At 43.8% G+C, this 16,178-nt stretch overlaps 1 protein-coding gene across 6 annotated transcripts in view; it reads left to right on the forward strand.

The window, feature by feature from the left end:
• The window catches only part of TCOF1 (treacle ribosome biogenesis factor 1), a 56,133-nt gene that overhangs the window by 31,975 nt on the left and 7,980 nt on the right, over nucleotides 1-16,178 (forward strand). For 4 of the 6 annotated variants that reach the window (XM_075210052.1, XM_075210056.1, XM_075210053.1 and 1 more), the window contains 15 exons: nucleotides 2,660-2,821; nucleotides 3,039-3,203; nucleotides 3,544-3,669; nucleotides 3,762-4,013; nucleotides 4,141-4,272; nucleotides 5,565-5,744; nucleotides 5,862-6,026; nucleotides 6,157-6,342; nucleotides 8,301-8,501; nucleotides 8,745-8,801; nucleotides 9,568-9,702; nucleotides 9,844-10,008; nucleotides 11,226-11,330; nucleotides 11,447-11,651; nucleotides 11,965-12,402. In XM_075210052.1, the coding sequence (XP_075066153.1) occupies nucleotides 2,660-2,821; nucleotides 3,039-3,203; nucleotides 3,544-3,669; nucleotides 3,762-4,013; nucleotides 4,141-4,272; nucleotides 5,565-5,744; nucleotides 5,862-6,026; nucleotides 6,157-6,342; nucleotides 8,301-8,501; nucleotides 8,745-8,801; nucleotides 9,568-9,702; nucleotides 9,844-10,008; nucleotides 11,226-11,330; nucleotides 11,447-11,651; nucleotides 11,965-12,402 (2,674 nt within the window). The remainder of the gene's footprint in view (nucleotides 1-2,659; nucleotides 2,822-3,038; nucleotides 3,204-3,543; nucleotides 3,670-3,761; nucleotides 4,014-4,140; nucleotides 4,273-5,564; nucleotides 5,745-5,861; nucleotides 6,027-6,156; nucleotides 6,343-8,300; nucleotides 8,502-8,744; nucleotides 8,802-9,567; nucleotides 9,703-9,843; nucleotides 10,009-11,225; nucleotides 11,331-11,446; nucleotides 11,652-11,964; nucleotides 12,403-16,178) is intronic. The other 2 variants (XM_075210054.1, XM_075210055.1) reach the window with 2 other exon arrangements.

Here is a 16,178-nt window from a genome sequence, read left to right on the forward strand (position 1 = left end):
CCTCCTTTCGCCTCACTCGCTTGTTAGCTTTCCTTCAGGGTGGCCTGGAGGCAGGTCTCAGGTTAGGTTCCCTAAAGGTCCAGGTATCGGCACTTTCGGGTTTTTTCTATATGAAATTAGCCGATTTACCGGATATCAGGACTTTTCTCCAGGGAGTACTGCATATTCAGCCTCCCTATGTTCCGCCGACAGCACCATGGGATCTCAACCTGGTACTTTAAATGCTTAAAGGGCCTCCTTTTGAGCCCTTGCGTGTGTCAGAATTAAAGTGGTTGACCTGGAAGGTCCTCTTTCTTTTAGCTATCGCTTCTGCTCGAAGAGTTTCGGATTTAGGAGCCTTGTCCTGTCGGGAACCATATTTGGTTTTCCACGAGGACAGAGCGGTCTTAAGAACCCTTCCTTCCTTCGTTCCGAAGGTAGTTTCGGCTTTTCACCTTAACCAAGAAATTGTAGTTCCGGCTTTTTCATCCTCTTCACAATCTGATCACCACCAGACTATGGAAAAGTTAGATGTGGTTAGGGCTCGCGCATCTATGTAAAAAGAACTTCTCAAATTAGACGTACAGATTCTTTGTTTGTTCTCTATGATGCTAGTAAGAGAGGCTGGCCAGCCTCAAAACAGTCCATCGCTAGATGGATTACGGCAACCATTAGACATGCTTACATAAAGGCTAACCGTCCTGTGCCGGAGAGACTTTCGGCCCATTCCACCAGATCGGTAGGGGCGTCGTGGGCAGCGAGAAATGGGGCTTCTGCGGACCAGCTTTGCAGAGCAGCCACCTGGCCCTCTGTCCACACGTTTACAAAGTTTTACCAATTTTATGTATTTGCATCTACGGGTGCAGATTTCGCTCGTAATGCTTTGCGAGCGGGATTTTCAGAGTAGTCCCACCCTTAGGGGGCTGCTTTAGAACGTCCCCATGGTAAGCAGTGTCCCCCAGACTGGATGAAAGAGAAAAGAGGATTTATGTACTTACGTTAAATCCGTTTCTCTGATTCCGTCTGGGGGACACTGCGATCCCTCCCTTCTTCTGTTCTTCTGTGTGCTCTTGTTTGACTGGCCTTACTCCTAGGGCTTTTTAATAAACTGAAGAGTCCAGGGGGAATGTAGAGGGGAGGGGTCTGTCGGCAGTACTAAAAGTTAACTAGTTAGGTGCCAACTCCCCAAGCTCCCTCCACAACCCATGGTAAGCAGTGTCCCCCAGACGGAATCAGAGAAACGGATTTAACGTAAGTACATAAATCCTCTTCTCATATCCCCATCACAACCCAATACCAGCAATTTCTAAGATTCTGTATACAGGGAAAACACTTTCCGTTTTCTTGCCTCCCGTTCGGCCTTGCTACGTGCCCAAGAACCTTTACAAAGGTCCTGATACTTCTGATAGCAGCACTCGGAGAGCGAGATATAGCTTTATGGCTGTACCTGGAAGACATTCTGGTCACAGCAAAGTCAAAGAAGTTGGTCCAAGAGGCTACAGCTCAGGTAGTTCTCTTTCTACCATAACACGGCTGGTTGATCAACACATCAAAAGGTCATATGGTACCCTCACAGCAACTCCTGTTTTTAGGTGTACAAATAGATACAGAGCAGGACAAAGTATCACTCTCACAGGAAAGACTGGTCAAAACTCAGTCTCTGACACATCAGGTTCAAACTTGAACACGAGTTTCATCATGAAACTGCCTCCTTCTGTGAATGTACTAGACTATAGGCATCCTTCCGTGGACAAGGTGGCACGTGGGGAGACTTTGCTAAGTGACTAGCTCCCTCCCCATTGAAGGTACAGATAGGCGCTCTTTGCATTCTGCCTGATGCCAAGCTGGCATCACGGCGACGTGGCCAAGAATAAAACCGTTCCTAGCCCCCCTGGGACCTTAATACACTTCTGGATTCCTTAACTGAAGGTCCATTCAAACCATTACAGAGCATTTCTCAAGTGGGTCACTCTAAAAGTACTGTTGCTAGTGGCAATCGCCTTTGCTAGTCAAGCGGGAGACATACAGGCCTTTCACAACATCTATACGGACACTATATGGACAAAGTGGTATTAAGAATTAACCTAGGTTATCTGTCAAACAATTATACTTGCGTTAATTGCCTTGAAAAATTCCATGACAGCCCTATGTTTCCCACCTGTGTTCTATAGTGACTTTTGAAGTTGCTAAAGACGCCAGGATGGAGGAGCCATCTTGTATACCCTCCAGGTGAGGATTTTTTTTTTTCTTGTCAACAACTCCGCTAATTAAGTCAACTAATTGTCTGCCGTGGAGTATTTCAAGGAAAGAAAGTTAACGTGAGTATAATTCTCTAATTTTTATACTTGCGGGAAACATTTCTCTGAATCCCATTAGCGGGACACTGACTTCCCAATCTTTTTTCGCTCTAATTCTATCAAAAACTTATTGTTTTTTGGGTGGTGGTTTTTCCCTCTTGGTGGTTGTTTCTTATGGTTCTGTCCTGTGGAGCGGCGTTGGAAACATTAGCTAAACTCACTGCAGAATGAAGATATAGAAGAGGGAGGAGCTTTGGCCATTTACACTTCTGTAATTCCTAAAGAATGCTCTATATCTCCATGGCCCAGTGTATTCAGATAAAAGGATTTAACACAAGTATAAAAATCCTGTTTTTTGGTTTTTATTTCTTTCACTTCACCAGAAAATTGCCACTCCTCATCTGGCCACGGGCAAAAAACAACCAATGATGACACCACTCTCAACACCTGCTGGAAAGTCCAAAACCCCATTGCAGGCACCACCGCCTGCAGATGACGGTTCAGAAACTGACTTATCGGACAGTGACGACGAGCTACTAGTAAAGGTATTCAGTTAACAGTACACAAAGTTCCAGCTTTTATGTCTGTCTTGAAAGTGTGTAATTGTTGGCAGCTAAGAATGTATTCCCCCCCCTCCATATGATCTTGCCTATATATATGCAAACATATAAAATAAAGTGTGCACATCTACCCCTTTAAGTTGAGCAGCTATTTCAAATTTGATAGTTCTGTTTAGATTTCTCATATTTTGCACTTCACCAGAAAATTGCCACTCCTCACCTGGTATCCACGGGCAAAAAACAACCAGTGACCCCATCGCTCTCAACACCTGCTGGAAAGCCCAAAACGCCACTGCAGGCACCAAAGTCTGAAGAGGACAGTTCAGAAACTGAGTCATCAGATAGCGACGACAAGAAACCAGTAACGGTATTTAGTACACGATACACAAAATTTCATCTTGTTTGTCTGTCTTTATTTAGCCAGCTTATAAGTATTTCCATGCGACAAATTCTCACCTTTCATTGCATCCCAAGTTCATTGTTATCGGCAAGGAGAATGTTGGACACAAATATAAAAGTGCACATGGCAAAGGCGATTTTATACCCATTTAGAAATGTTTGAATTATAATTTATTTATTCTAATAATGACTCAGCTTGTTTCCATATTTAGTTCTTGTACAATGAATTTGTTTAAAATCAGTTATTGTGTAATCTTCCTGTATGCAATATTTATACAACTAACTCCCTAGTTTACTGTTCTTTCCAGGGCAGTTCTTCTGTTCCTGTTAGGAATTCAGTTCCAAGCACACCCTCTACGGCAGTTAAACAATCTGCACCAGATTCAGATGCTGATTCGGAGAGCAGTGACTCCTCGGATTCCGAAGAAAAAACGGTAATCTGTGAGGGACATCATTCTTGGTTGAAGGGAGGGTCAGTAAAAATGACACTATTTTTTCTATGTACTTTTTTTTCTTTTTTTTATAGCCTGTTGTAACCACTCCAAAACCAGCCACACCAGCAGTAGCTGCAATGGGAAAACTACAGACATCCACAGCCTCCCAACCAGGTAAAGAGAGCAGCTCAGACGACAGTGAATCGGACAGTGATGAGCCTGTAAAAACTGTTCCTAAAGCAACAGTAGGGAAGACTGTACCGGTCAAAGCGGTAGCAGCACCTATACTACATCCAGAAGACGGCTCAGAAACGAATGGTTCTGACGAGGAAGAAGAACCTAAGGTACAGCATACAATTTGTGGTGCCATTCTCTGCAACTTCTGTGTTCTTATTCAAGGGAAAGTCAATAAATAATATGAATAATTTGCATAACCTTTTTGTATCTTATATATTTTTTTTTGTCCTGTAGCCTGTTGTAGCAACTCCAAAACCTGCCACACCAGCATTAATTGCAAAGGGAAAACCACAGATTTCCGCGGTCCCCCAACCAGATGAACAGAGCAGCTCAGACGACAGTGAATCGGACAGCAATGTAAAATCGGTATGTGTTATCTGGGGACTATTCCTCTTATGTCTATAGATGACCCCTTTCCTCAGTTTTCTAATAGTCTTGATCGGCTTGTAGAACCAAACTATTATTATTCTGCTACCATGTTTTGCTTTATGTCTCTACTTATTTAGCACATTGTGCCGTTGACAAACTATTTAAACAAGTTTGCACCAAGCGTTATAGTTTTTTGCAATTTAATGGGTAAGAAATTATTTGGATTTGTTCAAGAAAAGGGTACATTACAATTATTGGAAGATAGCCTTTGCTCAGTCCTACATAAGAAGTAACAGGTACTCTTCAGTCATGTTGTTATGCTGGTGTATGTTTTATGCTTGGCTTGCTGAAGTCAAGGCTACTTCTCTCCGAAGACCTCACAAGTTATTGTTACTGAAGAGAAGACTACAGCTTCAGACCTAGTAAGTTGGCCCAAAGCCATGAGTAGATAGATCTGAGGTCGGTCTCTCCTCTCTTTGGTGAGGACCCTTCCACAAGTGCAGAATCCAATGTGTATACTCTTCTGAACCCCACATAACCAAATGTCCAACTATCATTTTACTCTAACCATAAGATGCAGGTGTTAGGTCTTCAAAATTCTTTATATGTTGTGGTTCCAATACTAAGGTTCTATGCTGCCCCCTTTCAGGTTGTTGCACGTGCCCAAGATGAAACGCCCGCTCTAGAACACTGGTCATCTTAAAGACTATGCTAAGAATGCTGTATGCTGCCAATTATTACAATGGGTCAGGGACATTGGCATTGTTGGGGAAACATAATTTACTGGAAGGGAGTTGTATCTTGACTCGTACTGTGTTCCTGGGTATGGCAGTAACAGGGAAGTGAAGAACAGCGTAGAGCCGTTGCCACCTCTAGACACAGCTGTTGGGCATTTCGGGGCCTGGTTCAGCAACTTCTTGGGGGCATGGCCACACAAGGTTGGCCCCTCACATTATGAAGGCCCCAGGTACTTTTGTCCCTGCTCCTCTTGGTCCGGTCAACACCAGATACTTGAGCTGAATTGCGTGTTTTCTTTGAAAGTCGAGCTGGATGCCAGTATGTGTGCGTGATGTGTGGGTTCTATGCCAATATATTATGCAGGGACAGCCTTGTAACTTTGTTAATACTTCACTGATTGATCTGGGTATTTTCATATGATGGATATAAAGTACTAACTTTTCTCTGCTTAGCCTTTTTGTATGTACTGCAGATCACGTGGTGTGTTTTCAGAGAAATAAGGGTTTTACCTTAATTGTATTTAATGTCAAACGTGTGACTTTACATTCTAGGTATTAAATGCATCCTTGAAAGTTGCTCCACCAGCACTAAAATCTGCAATGCGACCAAATTCTGCGGCCAAAGTAGGGAGTCCTGCCAAGGCTTTCACAAACACAAAGGCAGCTGCTGCAGCTAAGCGTTCAGACAGCAGCGACTCATCAGATGTTGAAGAAGAGCAAACAGAATCTCGGGTACTGCTATATGCTGCACTTCAGGCTATTAATTGATGTCCGCAAGCTGCGCAGTCTGTCAGTCTATTGTGTTTATTAAAGGGGGCTACTTTTTTTTTTCCTATTTTTATTTATTAGAAACTGCCGACAAAGCAGAAGTTGGATTCACCTACTCCATCTAACACCAATGTAGCCAAAGGGAAATCCTCTCAGCTAACAAAGACACCACCAGTGGAAAAGCTGGCACCAGCGGATGCCTCTGAGAGTAGTGACACAGACAGTGATGAGGAGGAAACGACACAGGTATTCTTGGCATACGAGGTCACCTCCTGTTGGTGTAATATTTCCCTTCCACCGAACTAGAGAACGTGCTTTTTGTGCATGTCTTTCAAGCAAACCCAATTTAAAAAAATAAATAAATTGTGGTTTATAGGTTTTAACTCCAACACCGAGTACTGTAAAGACAAAGGATGGAAAAGTAACTGGCAAGCTGGCAAAGACCCCCACACCGTCCAGCACCAAAAAGGTGAAGGCCACAAGCACCATTAAAACACCGGTTACAGTGAGGCAGGAGTCTACTGAAAGCGTGAGCGACTCTTCAGTAAAGCCTGCAGTGAAGGTATGTTCAGCGTGTTTATTTCTGGTAACATTGCTGAATAAAGCTGTGGTAGTTCAGTATCTAAGGTGTGTGTTTGTTTTTTTTATTTTGGTTTTTTTTTTTGTGCTTTATAACCAGCAAGAATTCAAACTATGCTCAGAATGGTAGGTCACTCAGGAAACTCTTTTATTTGGAATCTGTAAACAGTTTCTCTTTCATCAATCTGGGGAAAAATAGCAGCTCATGTCACTTTCTACCCCTACCCAAGCCCCTTTGCAGTCAGGCAATGTCAAGTTTTTTAAAAGTCCTCGGAGCATGTTGTTCATCACAAATTTTTTTTGTACTTTTTAATTAAAGTAAAATGGCCCCGTTTATTTTCTCCCAGTGTGCTCCTGTCAGTCTTATTGAAATATGACAATCCTCTAACAATATAGTAGGTGAGTGCCAATGGATATGTTTGATGCCAATGGGGCTCGTGGTCCAGTCCAGAAAGGACGGAGACCTGCCGCTCAAGTAGCAGACACACAACCACTTGAATTGCTAGTATCCTGTACAGAGGGATAACCTGAAATGGTCTATCAAATATTCCCCCTGGTTCTCAGCCCAGGTGTATAGTAAGAATTTTGGAAAAGATTGTGATTTACATGCTGCATTTGAAAGCCCACCATTTTTACTAACTGATTTAAGAAAAAAAAAGTCTTGTGTACTCCTACCTGTAGCAGCTCTGCTTAGCTTTTTGGTTTTGAATTTTTACATTTTCTTTGTTTTGTGTTCTACATAGTAGTAATAAGCCAGCTGCAAATATATATTTTTTTTATGGGTATTTTTGTGGAATCACCTTTGCTCAAACTGGTTTAGTGTACCACAGTAAGAAAAAAAAAGAAGAAATTATTATTTATTCAAATTACCATTAATCTTCTCGCCATTACAGTAGAAAAAGAAACTTTGCAGTATTTCTCATTGGCCTCAGCAATGCACCTTTCCTCCTGAGATTTTTGCACTAATCACCCACTGCTAGCATATTCATGCAGTAATACATTAAATTACAGAGTTAAAGGACAATCTTGCACATGGCCACTAACCCAGTGCTGCTGGTGCACATTACTTTTTTGTGTACTGTGGAGATGGAGAGGTAGTTATGGGTGTACGGTACACTGTATGGTTTTATTACATTTTCACTTGAAATAACTTGGTGAAAGAGCCCCTAAAAACATATAACTCTCATTATGCAAAGTGTTTTTTTTATGGGGTTTTTTTGGGGAATAAATGTATGTACACAGCGGAGTTACAGTTGGGATCTCCGTAGTTTGGGGGTTTTTTTCCCTGCCCATCTCTAATTTGGCTAATTTCTAACTGAGCTGCAAACAGTAGTAGCTTCATTATCACTAATTAGCAGATAATGCTGTCTGTACAGTACAGCCTATGACGTCAAGTCAGATTTTGTTGTTTTGTCAGTTAACCAAAGTGTCTAGTTGAGCAATACGCATGGGTGGCCACATCTGATAAAATTGTTCCTTTGGCAGTCGAGATGAATAAGCGGATTATGTGCTATTTATCGGTGACCGTATACGCGTGCTGATGCAGTCAATAGGCAATTGGATTTTTGTACACACCCATAATCATTTGTCTAGTGGGGATGGGTGATTTTTGGTTTTGTATTTTTGTGGGTGGATTGGTGGTGGTTTTGAGCAAGGAGATAATTTTAGGCCCATGAAGACTTTAGTCACTATTCATTAGTTTGCGGATAAAATTTTGTTTCGTCTTTTTCCAGGTGAGCAGTATATTCACTCATGCTGTAAAATACATATGAGCGTAAATTCTATGCAGGATGACTTGTAACCCTTTGTTTTGCTGAAGAGTTGTTGAAAAACGTTGACCATAAATTTTACTTTATATTAGTTGCCATGGCACAGTATTCTCTTTTGTGTTGAGCGTTTATATTTTGTCTTTACAAAGCTTGTTTTGGGGTTTTTTTTCAGAGGGGGAAGAAGGAAGCGGCACCAGCTGCTGTAACGTCTACGCGGAAAGCCAGCAAGTCCGTTAAGACCCCAGAGTCATCCGTCCTTGCAGCCCCCAAGACTAAAGTCATGAGCCCGATTAAAACACCAGTTGTATCGAAGCAGGCTGCTGCTGAAAGCTCAAGTGATTCTTCAGACAGTGAGGAAGATTCTAAAGCGATGGTACGTTTCAGTCTAGAGTATACTATTCATGTTTTTATGGACATTTTCGAGTGTACAATGACCTCTCAGTTACAGTAGCAGTCTCAAGCTCTGCAATATTTGTGGTATTGAAGCTGTTTCCACTGAGTATCCAAGAGGAGTATTTGCTGTAATTTAAATTTAGAGGGAAACCTTATGAGGTCTTTGGTTTAGTGCTGCAAGTCGGCTGCCTGTGATTTCTTCACATAGTGACCTTGTCCACAGATGCTGCAGGGTGCCAATCTTGATGGCACCAATGGAGTGAAAGTTTGGAGTGTGCAGGTAATTTATTTGTTACAGTAATGTTCTACAGTAGTAAACCTTTTCCTCTGGAAGTATAAGCAGAAATCTAATCTAGTTTACAGAATGCTAAATGTTGCTCTTTTGCGACTTATTGAAGTAAACTTTTTTTTTAGCAATTTGTTTGGGGGGTTTCTTCGCTATTGGCAATGGTACAGTTTGTAACATACAAATAATGTGTTTATATGACAGTGTTTCCGCATATGTTGTGAGTAAATAATGGAGAAGGGAAGTGCTTTCCTCCGTTGTCATATAAGATATGCTTCCTGTATGTGATGCCTAAAATTTGTGTTAATGGGTTTCCAATGGGCCGCTGGCTCTAGTTTAGCTTTTTCACCTATAATGTCCTGGAAGGCCTTGACACGTGCTGTGCCATAGGGAAGTCCAGTGTTGACTGCTCTGTCCTACCTCTTTTATGTGGTAGTACACAGTAGTTCACTGGATCACCATTTCTGGCTTTCGTAGCCATCATAAGTCAAGCTACACCTTTGGGTGTCCATGTTTTGCCACTGTAACCCTCTCCTAGTTTATAGTGAACACAATGCAGTTTTCCAGTGCATATACAGTGAGTGCTTGGGTTGAGTTACTGTGTATAGTCTGCACACTCTGAGCTTTATTCATTGCCTTGTGTTAGGTAACTAGTTGCTCTCTAGTTTTTCTGGAACCATAGTTGTGTAGGACATGGTGGCATGTTTAGTGCCACGACAGAGATCCGCAGTTACAAACCTCTTCTGTTTTTATCTTGTAGCCTAAACCAGCCACTCCAAAACCTGCAGCCCCAGCTAGTGTTGGGAAGAGTAAAAAGGCAGCGCCACCTCCTGTTAGTAAAGAGAGCAACTCCGACGACAGTGACTCCGATAGTGAGGAGGAGCCTGTGAAATCGGTACAAGATAACTTTTTTTAAAAAATATTTTCTGTTTTATATTTGGATTAAAAAGTTTTGTGATGAAACATTTACAAACAACTGTGTACAGGGCACTGAATCGGGTAACATTTGGCTAAGTGTATTTTATTTACTTATCAGAATGCAGAAGCTTCAGCCAGCATGGCAGCAAAGCAGGGGAAACCGGCTACGCCTACAAAGATGAAGGTTCCGTCATCAGCCAAGACCCCTGTTCTGGCTAAACCACCTGCAGAGGAGACCTCCAGCGCCACTTCCTCAGACAGTGAGGATGAGGTCCCTGTTCAGGTTCGTCAAGCTCTTCCCTCTGCTGTTGCACGTCCGTTTTGCTGGTTAGCTAGTACGTTTTCAGAGGAATGCTAACTATTAGATTGCCAATTACAAGTATATAATATGCACAGCTTACATCTTCATAGAAAAACAGGTGGTTGTGAAAAGATTAAAAGAAGCATGGACAATGCTTTTTTTACCGAAAAAAAAGATGTTTCTAATAAAGTTTATATAAAAAAAAAAAAGCATGGACCATTCATGTGTGATCCTGGAGGATAATCCTGGTCAGTGATTTCCTCTCCTATAGGCTTGTGGTACAGGAACATCTAGTGAGCAGGCAGATAGGCTCTGTGTACAGAGACTATTCAGTGCACACCTTGTAGCAAGGATGGAAGCTTCATTCACTTCCCACTAAAGACTCTGCTGTAAGACAGTGTGGCAGGAATGGGAAGGATGCACTTCACATTATCTTCACATCCCGAATCTTACATCTGTTTTGTCTAATTTACTGTTCTACAAGTGATTATTGGTATTAAACTGCACACTTGTCTGTGTTCTCCACAGAAAATGTTGTCAGCCAGGTAGGGGCAGCATAATTATTTGCAATGGTATTAAAAAATGTTGGAAGTTATTGCCCACATCTACCGGGACTGGTCAGACTGGTGGTCAGTGGTCTAACACACACTGCTGGCTGTAGTGCTCACATAGTGCCTGTTCTAGTAGGAGAAACAATGGTTCGTTTTAATGTAACCGGACTCTGTTGGGCTCCAAGAGCCGGGCGGCAAGTAAAAATAGTCGGGTGAAGCACCCGAGAAATATGTGCTGGGGGGAAAACTGCTTGTATCATTTATATTTAAAAATAAATAAATAAAGATAAATGAAAGATGTGTATCTATAGTTAATGGAGTTTTAAGCATTTTGCACAACAACATTGCAGGGGTCATTCTTTCACTTTAGAAACAGGGTGGTACAAGAACTGTGTAAAGAAAGGTGGGGTCTCCCATCACAGCTAATTAGATTGTACTAAAAGAAATGAGAAAGGTAACCTGCGATTAAGTCTGTGTATGCTGTTTCAAACTATTTGTGACATTGCAGAACAAAGCTTTGAGGTAGAACTGCAGTTATGAAAACAAGTAGCACACACTTATTGTATTGTAAAGTACAACTTAATTTTCTGTCAATGAATGAGCAATCGTTCCTGCCGATAGTTAACACAAATGTGTTTATTTTAACAGACGCCAACTTTGCTCCTGAAAATCAAAAGTCCTGTAAAGAAGGATTCTGGGAAAGTGGAGAAAAAGGCCACCGGAGCTGTAGGTGACAAGAGTAGCCATGAGCTGGTACTTTGTGCAGCAGTTTAGTTGATTGTTGGTTCTCCTGCTATTAGTGTAACATGTTCTCAGCAAATTTTGGACTTAAGGTGTTTTTTTTCCTGTTCTTGTCACCTTAACTTAAGCCTCTCTTCGAAGAGCAACCCCCTGCAAAACCCTCTATAAAGAAACGGAAGAGAGACTCTCAGGTGGAAGAACAATCGGTTTCAGATACTGAGAAAGTAGGAAAGGCAAAGAAAAAAAAGTCCGAAGGCAAAGTAAAGCCTGATGCGGCACCAACTCCAGCACCACCGGCTGCACCGGAACCTGTTCCACCAGCACTTTCAGGAGGTGTGTGTAATGCTGAGCTGTGATTCTTTACTGCGAAGGCGGCTTGATGGGCTGCGAAGGCGGCTAGCCGGGCAGCTTGATGGGCTGCGAAGGCGGCTAGCCGGGCAGCTTGATGGGCTGCGAAGGCGGCTAGCCGGGCAGCATTGACATAATCTAAAACTTTTTTATACATAATGTGATGTGTTGCTATTGTTTGCGTGCTCTCATTTCTTTATCTGGGTCTGACAGCATTGAGTGTCCCCCATATATTTTGCATTCTAGTTGTGTACTGTTTTGTCATTTGTCCTTTTATTGTCTGTTTTTATTACTCCAGCAATGCTGGACTCTGAAGAAGAGACTGTGCTGGCTCTATTGGAAGGAAGGAACCCAAAAAAGGCCAAGAGAATAAAGTCGTCCAAGAAGGATATTGTAGCTTCCGGCGCTAATACTTTAGCGGCAATCCCAGAACAGGATAATAACGTGCCTGCAGGTCCTAACCCCTCTGTGTGGGTCCCTGATAGTCCCAGCTCAGGAGATGAGGCTGATGTGAATCTTAATGTGATATCACCATCTGCACAGGAAATTGCCCAGTCGCCTGCCAAGAACGTGAAAAGTGGCAAGAAGCGCAAAATTTCCCCAGAGGATGGTCATTCCAAACTGAAAGCCAAATCCGCCAAGAAGAAAGAAAAGAAACTGAAGTCTGGCTTAGAGGGAGAGATTGTCGCCTCAAAAAAGGACAAACAAAAATCAGAAAAAAAGAAACCTAAGAAAAGTAAGTGAGATGTTAGGAATGGGTTGGTTTTGGTAACAGTGGAGCCCCAATGTGTTTGTTTTATAGACATTGTGTATAGCAAGTAATTACCCATCCAAACTGCTACACCTAGGAGTTCTCAATGTTCGTCTTTTCTCTTTCATCCAGTCTGGGGGACACTGCTTACCATGGGTTGTGGAGGGGAGCTTGGGAGTTGGCACCTAACTAGTTAAACTTTAGTACTGCTGGCAGACCCCTCCCCTCTACAATCCCCCTGCCTCTTCCGGTCCAGTTTTTTTTTAGGTGCCCTGGAGTTGGGGCAGTGTTTTAGTACTTAGTGTAAATTTAATGAATTTACTTTATTTTATTTGAGTTTTCTATCTTTTTTCTTTCAGCAGTGGCAGCGCTGGAGTGTGTTCTACTATAGAGAACACACTCACAGCAGGACAGCGCAGGCATTCCCCTGCCAGATGAGCGCCAGCGGCACTCACTGGCAGAGTCTGGAGACATTAAGATGTGTACCTGATTGAAGAGTGACAAGCGGTCTCACGGACCGCTGTCACTCCTCCAGCCTCCCCAATAACCGGCGCCATTACAGGCAGACAGTGCCGGTTATCGGCAACTGACAGACGCCGGCGGCCATCTTAATTTTTTACTGTCGGCGCTAGGGAGAAGGAAAAAAGGGGGCTATACCACGATTCCCCCCTCATACATAGGAGGGGGGCGTCGGGTACCTATCGCTGCGGAGACCTCTGTCCTAGAGGTCTCCACTACTCTGCCTTTAAAACAGGTTCCATTTATTTTTTGTTATAGCTGCAGAGACAGCAGTTACTGAAGGGGGGGGAGCTACAGAATAGAGTTCCCCCCTCCTTCCAGAGAGAGATGGTCTTTCCCAGCCTTCTGGCGCCAAGAGAAGCCCGGGAAGAGTGAACAGAACAGGCACAGGACAAACTGCTGCTGGACTTCTCCCCCTTTTGTGGCCTATGGGCTAAGTATCATCTTTAATTAAACACTTATCTAATGTTTTAATAACTGGGCTAGTAGGATTTACATTATAGTCTCCTACTGGCTTATATATATTGGTGGTGTTTAATTATTACAAGTACAACTTTTATATAAAGATCAGTTGATTACTTGTTTTTTATATCTGTTCCTCTCTATATATATATATATATATATATATATATATTACATATATACACACACACAGCTAGAGTCATATTTTATTCTGTGTGTTTGGTGTGCCTTCCTTTATAAGAATGACAGATAAGGGAAAGGGCACCATGGCTACATACTTCACATGCTCAAAATGTCATGTAAAATTACCTTGTGGCCAGAAGGACCCTTTGGCGCTCTGCATGCGAAGCAGGGGTTCCGACTGCACATACCCAGCAGCTTTCAGCCCCACCGACGGAGGAACTGGCCTGGGTGGCCTCCCTGACACAGTTGTTTTCCACCTTAGCTCAGATGGTTTTTCAGTCAAATCAGTAGTTAACTACTGTAGCAACTTCGGTGGCTAATAATGCTAACCCACAGTCAGACCTCCCAGCTTCCTCAGGTTCGAGTGCAGCGGGTTTGCCAGGACCTTCCTCATTACAGCCTGACCCGGCCCCTGTTCTTACAGATCCAGCATGGTCTACAGCTTTTTTAAAGGCCTTGAACAAGCTTAACCAGTTACTTGATTCCGCTAATAATCCGCCTGCTAAAAGAAGGAGACCTAGATCAGTAAATCCCCTTATGGTCCTATCTGACTCTGAAGAAGGCTCTGAGGAAGAGGGGGAAATTTATTCGGACCCTGACCAATTACACCAATTGGAACAGGAAGACAATCCCAAAAACCAATTTAACGATTTGGTTTTACCGGTTAGACAGGCGTTGGACCTCCCAGAGCCGGAGGATCTTACCCCCAGAGACAGAAGCCTCTTTAAGAAGGATAAGAGGAAGGCCAGCCATTTTCCCCCTTCTGCTGAGCTTAGGGTTATGGCTGAAGGGGCATGGAAGCAGCCTGAGAGAGAAGGTCTTCTATTCCTAGGAGATTCTCCTCCCTGTATCCATTACAGGAGGAAGAGGTGGTTCGATGGGAGACTATTCCCAAGGTAGATATCCCTATTGCCCGCTTGGCAAAGCATACCCTACTCCCAGCTCCTGGTTCAGCGTCCCTTCCGGATGCCAATGACCGCAAGGTTGAATCCCAACTTAAATCCATTTTTGCGGCTGCGGGTTCTTCTTTCAGACCTACATTTGCCTCAGCTTGGGTGGCTAGAGCCATGGAAGCATGGGCAGACCAGCTGGCAGAGGCCTTACAGGACTCCTAACTTCTTTCCCTAGCCCTGCATTTAAAGGAGGCTTCGGGGTACCTTTATGAGGCAACCCAGAACTCAGCGGCGGTTTCCTCTTCCATTCAGACGGCCTCTATTTCAGCAAGAAGGACGCTATGGCTGAAATCTTGGGAAGGTGATGCAGAATCAAAAAGGTCAGTTGAAACTATTCCGTTTTCTGCAGCAGGTTTGTTTGGCCCGGAATTAGATACCCTTATTTCACAGGCAACGGGGGGCAAAAGCACTTCCTTGCCAGTATATTCTTACAGGAGCCGCAACCCACGGGGCAGCTCTTTCCATCAGCCCTTTCGGGGGACCTCCTCTCATAGGGGACAGTCCTTTAAAGGCAGACAATCTAATTCTCGAGGCTCCTCCACTAGGGGGAGATCCTCGTTTGCATCTAAGCGCCAGGCCTCCAAGTCCCAGGAGAAGCCTGCGTTCTGACGACCACCCTGTACCACAGGGGGCCCCAGTGGGGGGAGGTCTGTCTCTGTTTTGGGAACAGTGGGCAGCGTCTTCCCAAGATCCTTGGATCCGGGGAATTATTTCTGAAGGGTGCAGGATAGACCTGTTGGGCCCGGCTCCACAGCGTGCGTTCCAGACCCCGCTACCCCGGGATCCATTAAGAAGACAGGCTATACAGGATTGTGTCGCTTCTCTTCTGCTTCAAAAGGTCATCTGCAGAGTTCCAGATTGCCAGAAAGGTCGGGGTTTCTATTCCAACCTATTCCTAGTCAAGAAGCCGGACGGCTCCTTTCGTCCCATCCTAAACTTAAAGGGCCTCAATATTCACTTAAGGGTGGACAGATTTCGGATGGAATCTCTGAGGTCAGTGATAAACGGCCTAGAGAAGGATCAGTATATGGCGTCCATAGATATAAAGGACGCATACCTCCACGTTCCCATTTGGATCCACCATCAGTCCCTTCTCAGATTCTCGGTGGGATCATTCCACTAGCAGTTTCGGGCCCTCCCCTTCGGCCTCTCAACAGCGCCAAGGGTCTTCACGAAGATTGTCAATAATGGCAGCATGTCTTCACCTGCAGGGACCTTCAGGTCGTTCCTTATTTGGACGACCTACTCATTATTATTTTATTATTATTAATTTTTATTTATAGGGCGCCACAAAGTATCCGTAGCGCCGTACAAGGACAAACAATGGCACAGTACAAGGTGAAACAGCACAGTACAAGTAACAGTAAGCACTATAACTCTGGGGGCTCAGGCACAGCATGAAAGAGAGGGAGGGAGGGGAAAAGTGAGTACAGGCAGGTAACTATGGCCCAAGAGGGTGGGCACGGATGACAGGTTGAGAGTCACTGAGGGGAGCGGAGAGAAGCGAGAGGAGACAGAGGGCAGAGGGACTGAGAGGAGGTGAGCTGAGTAGCTGGAGAGCGCAGTTAAAAGTGATGGAAACAGAAGGTAGGAGAGCCCTGCTCAAAGGAGCGAACAATCTAAAGGGAGGGGAAGACAGACAGA

Source organism: Mixophyes fleayi, chromosome 4 (assembly GCF_038048845.1).
Source record: "Mixophyes fleayi isolate aMixFle1 chromosome 4, aMixFle1.hap1, whole genome shotgun sequence".
NCBI lineage: Eukaryota > Metazoa > Chordata > Amphibia > Anura > Limnodynastidae > Mixophyes > Mixophyes fleayi.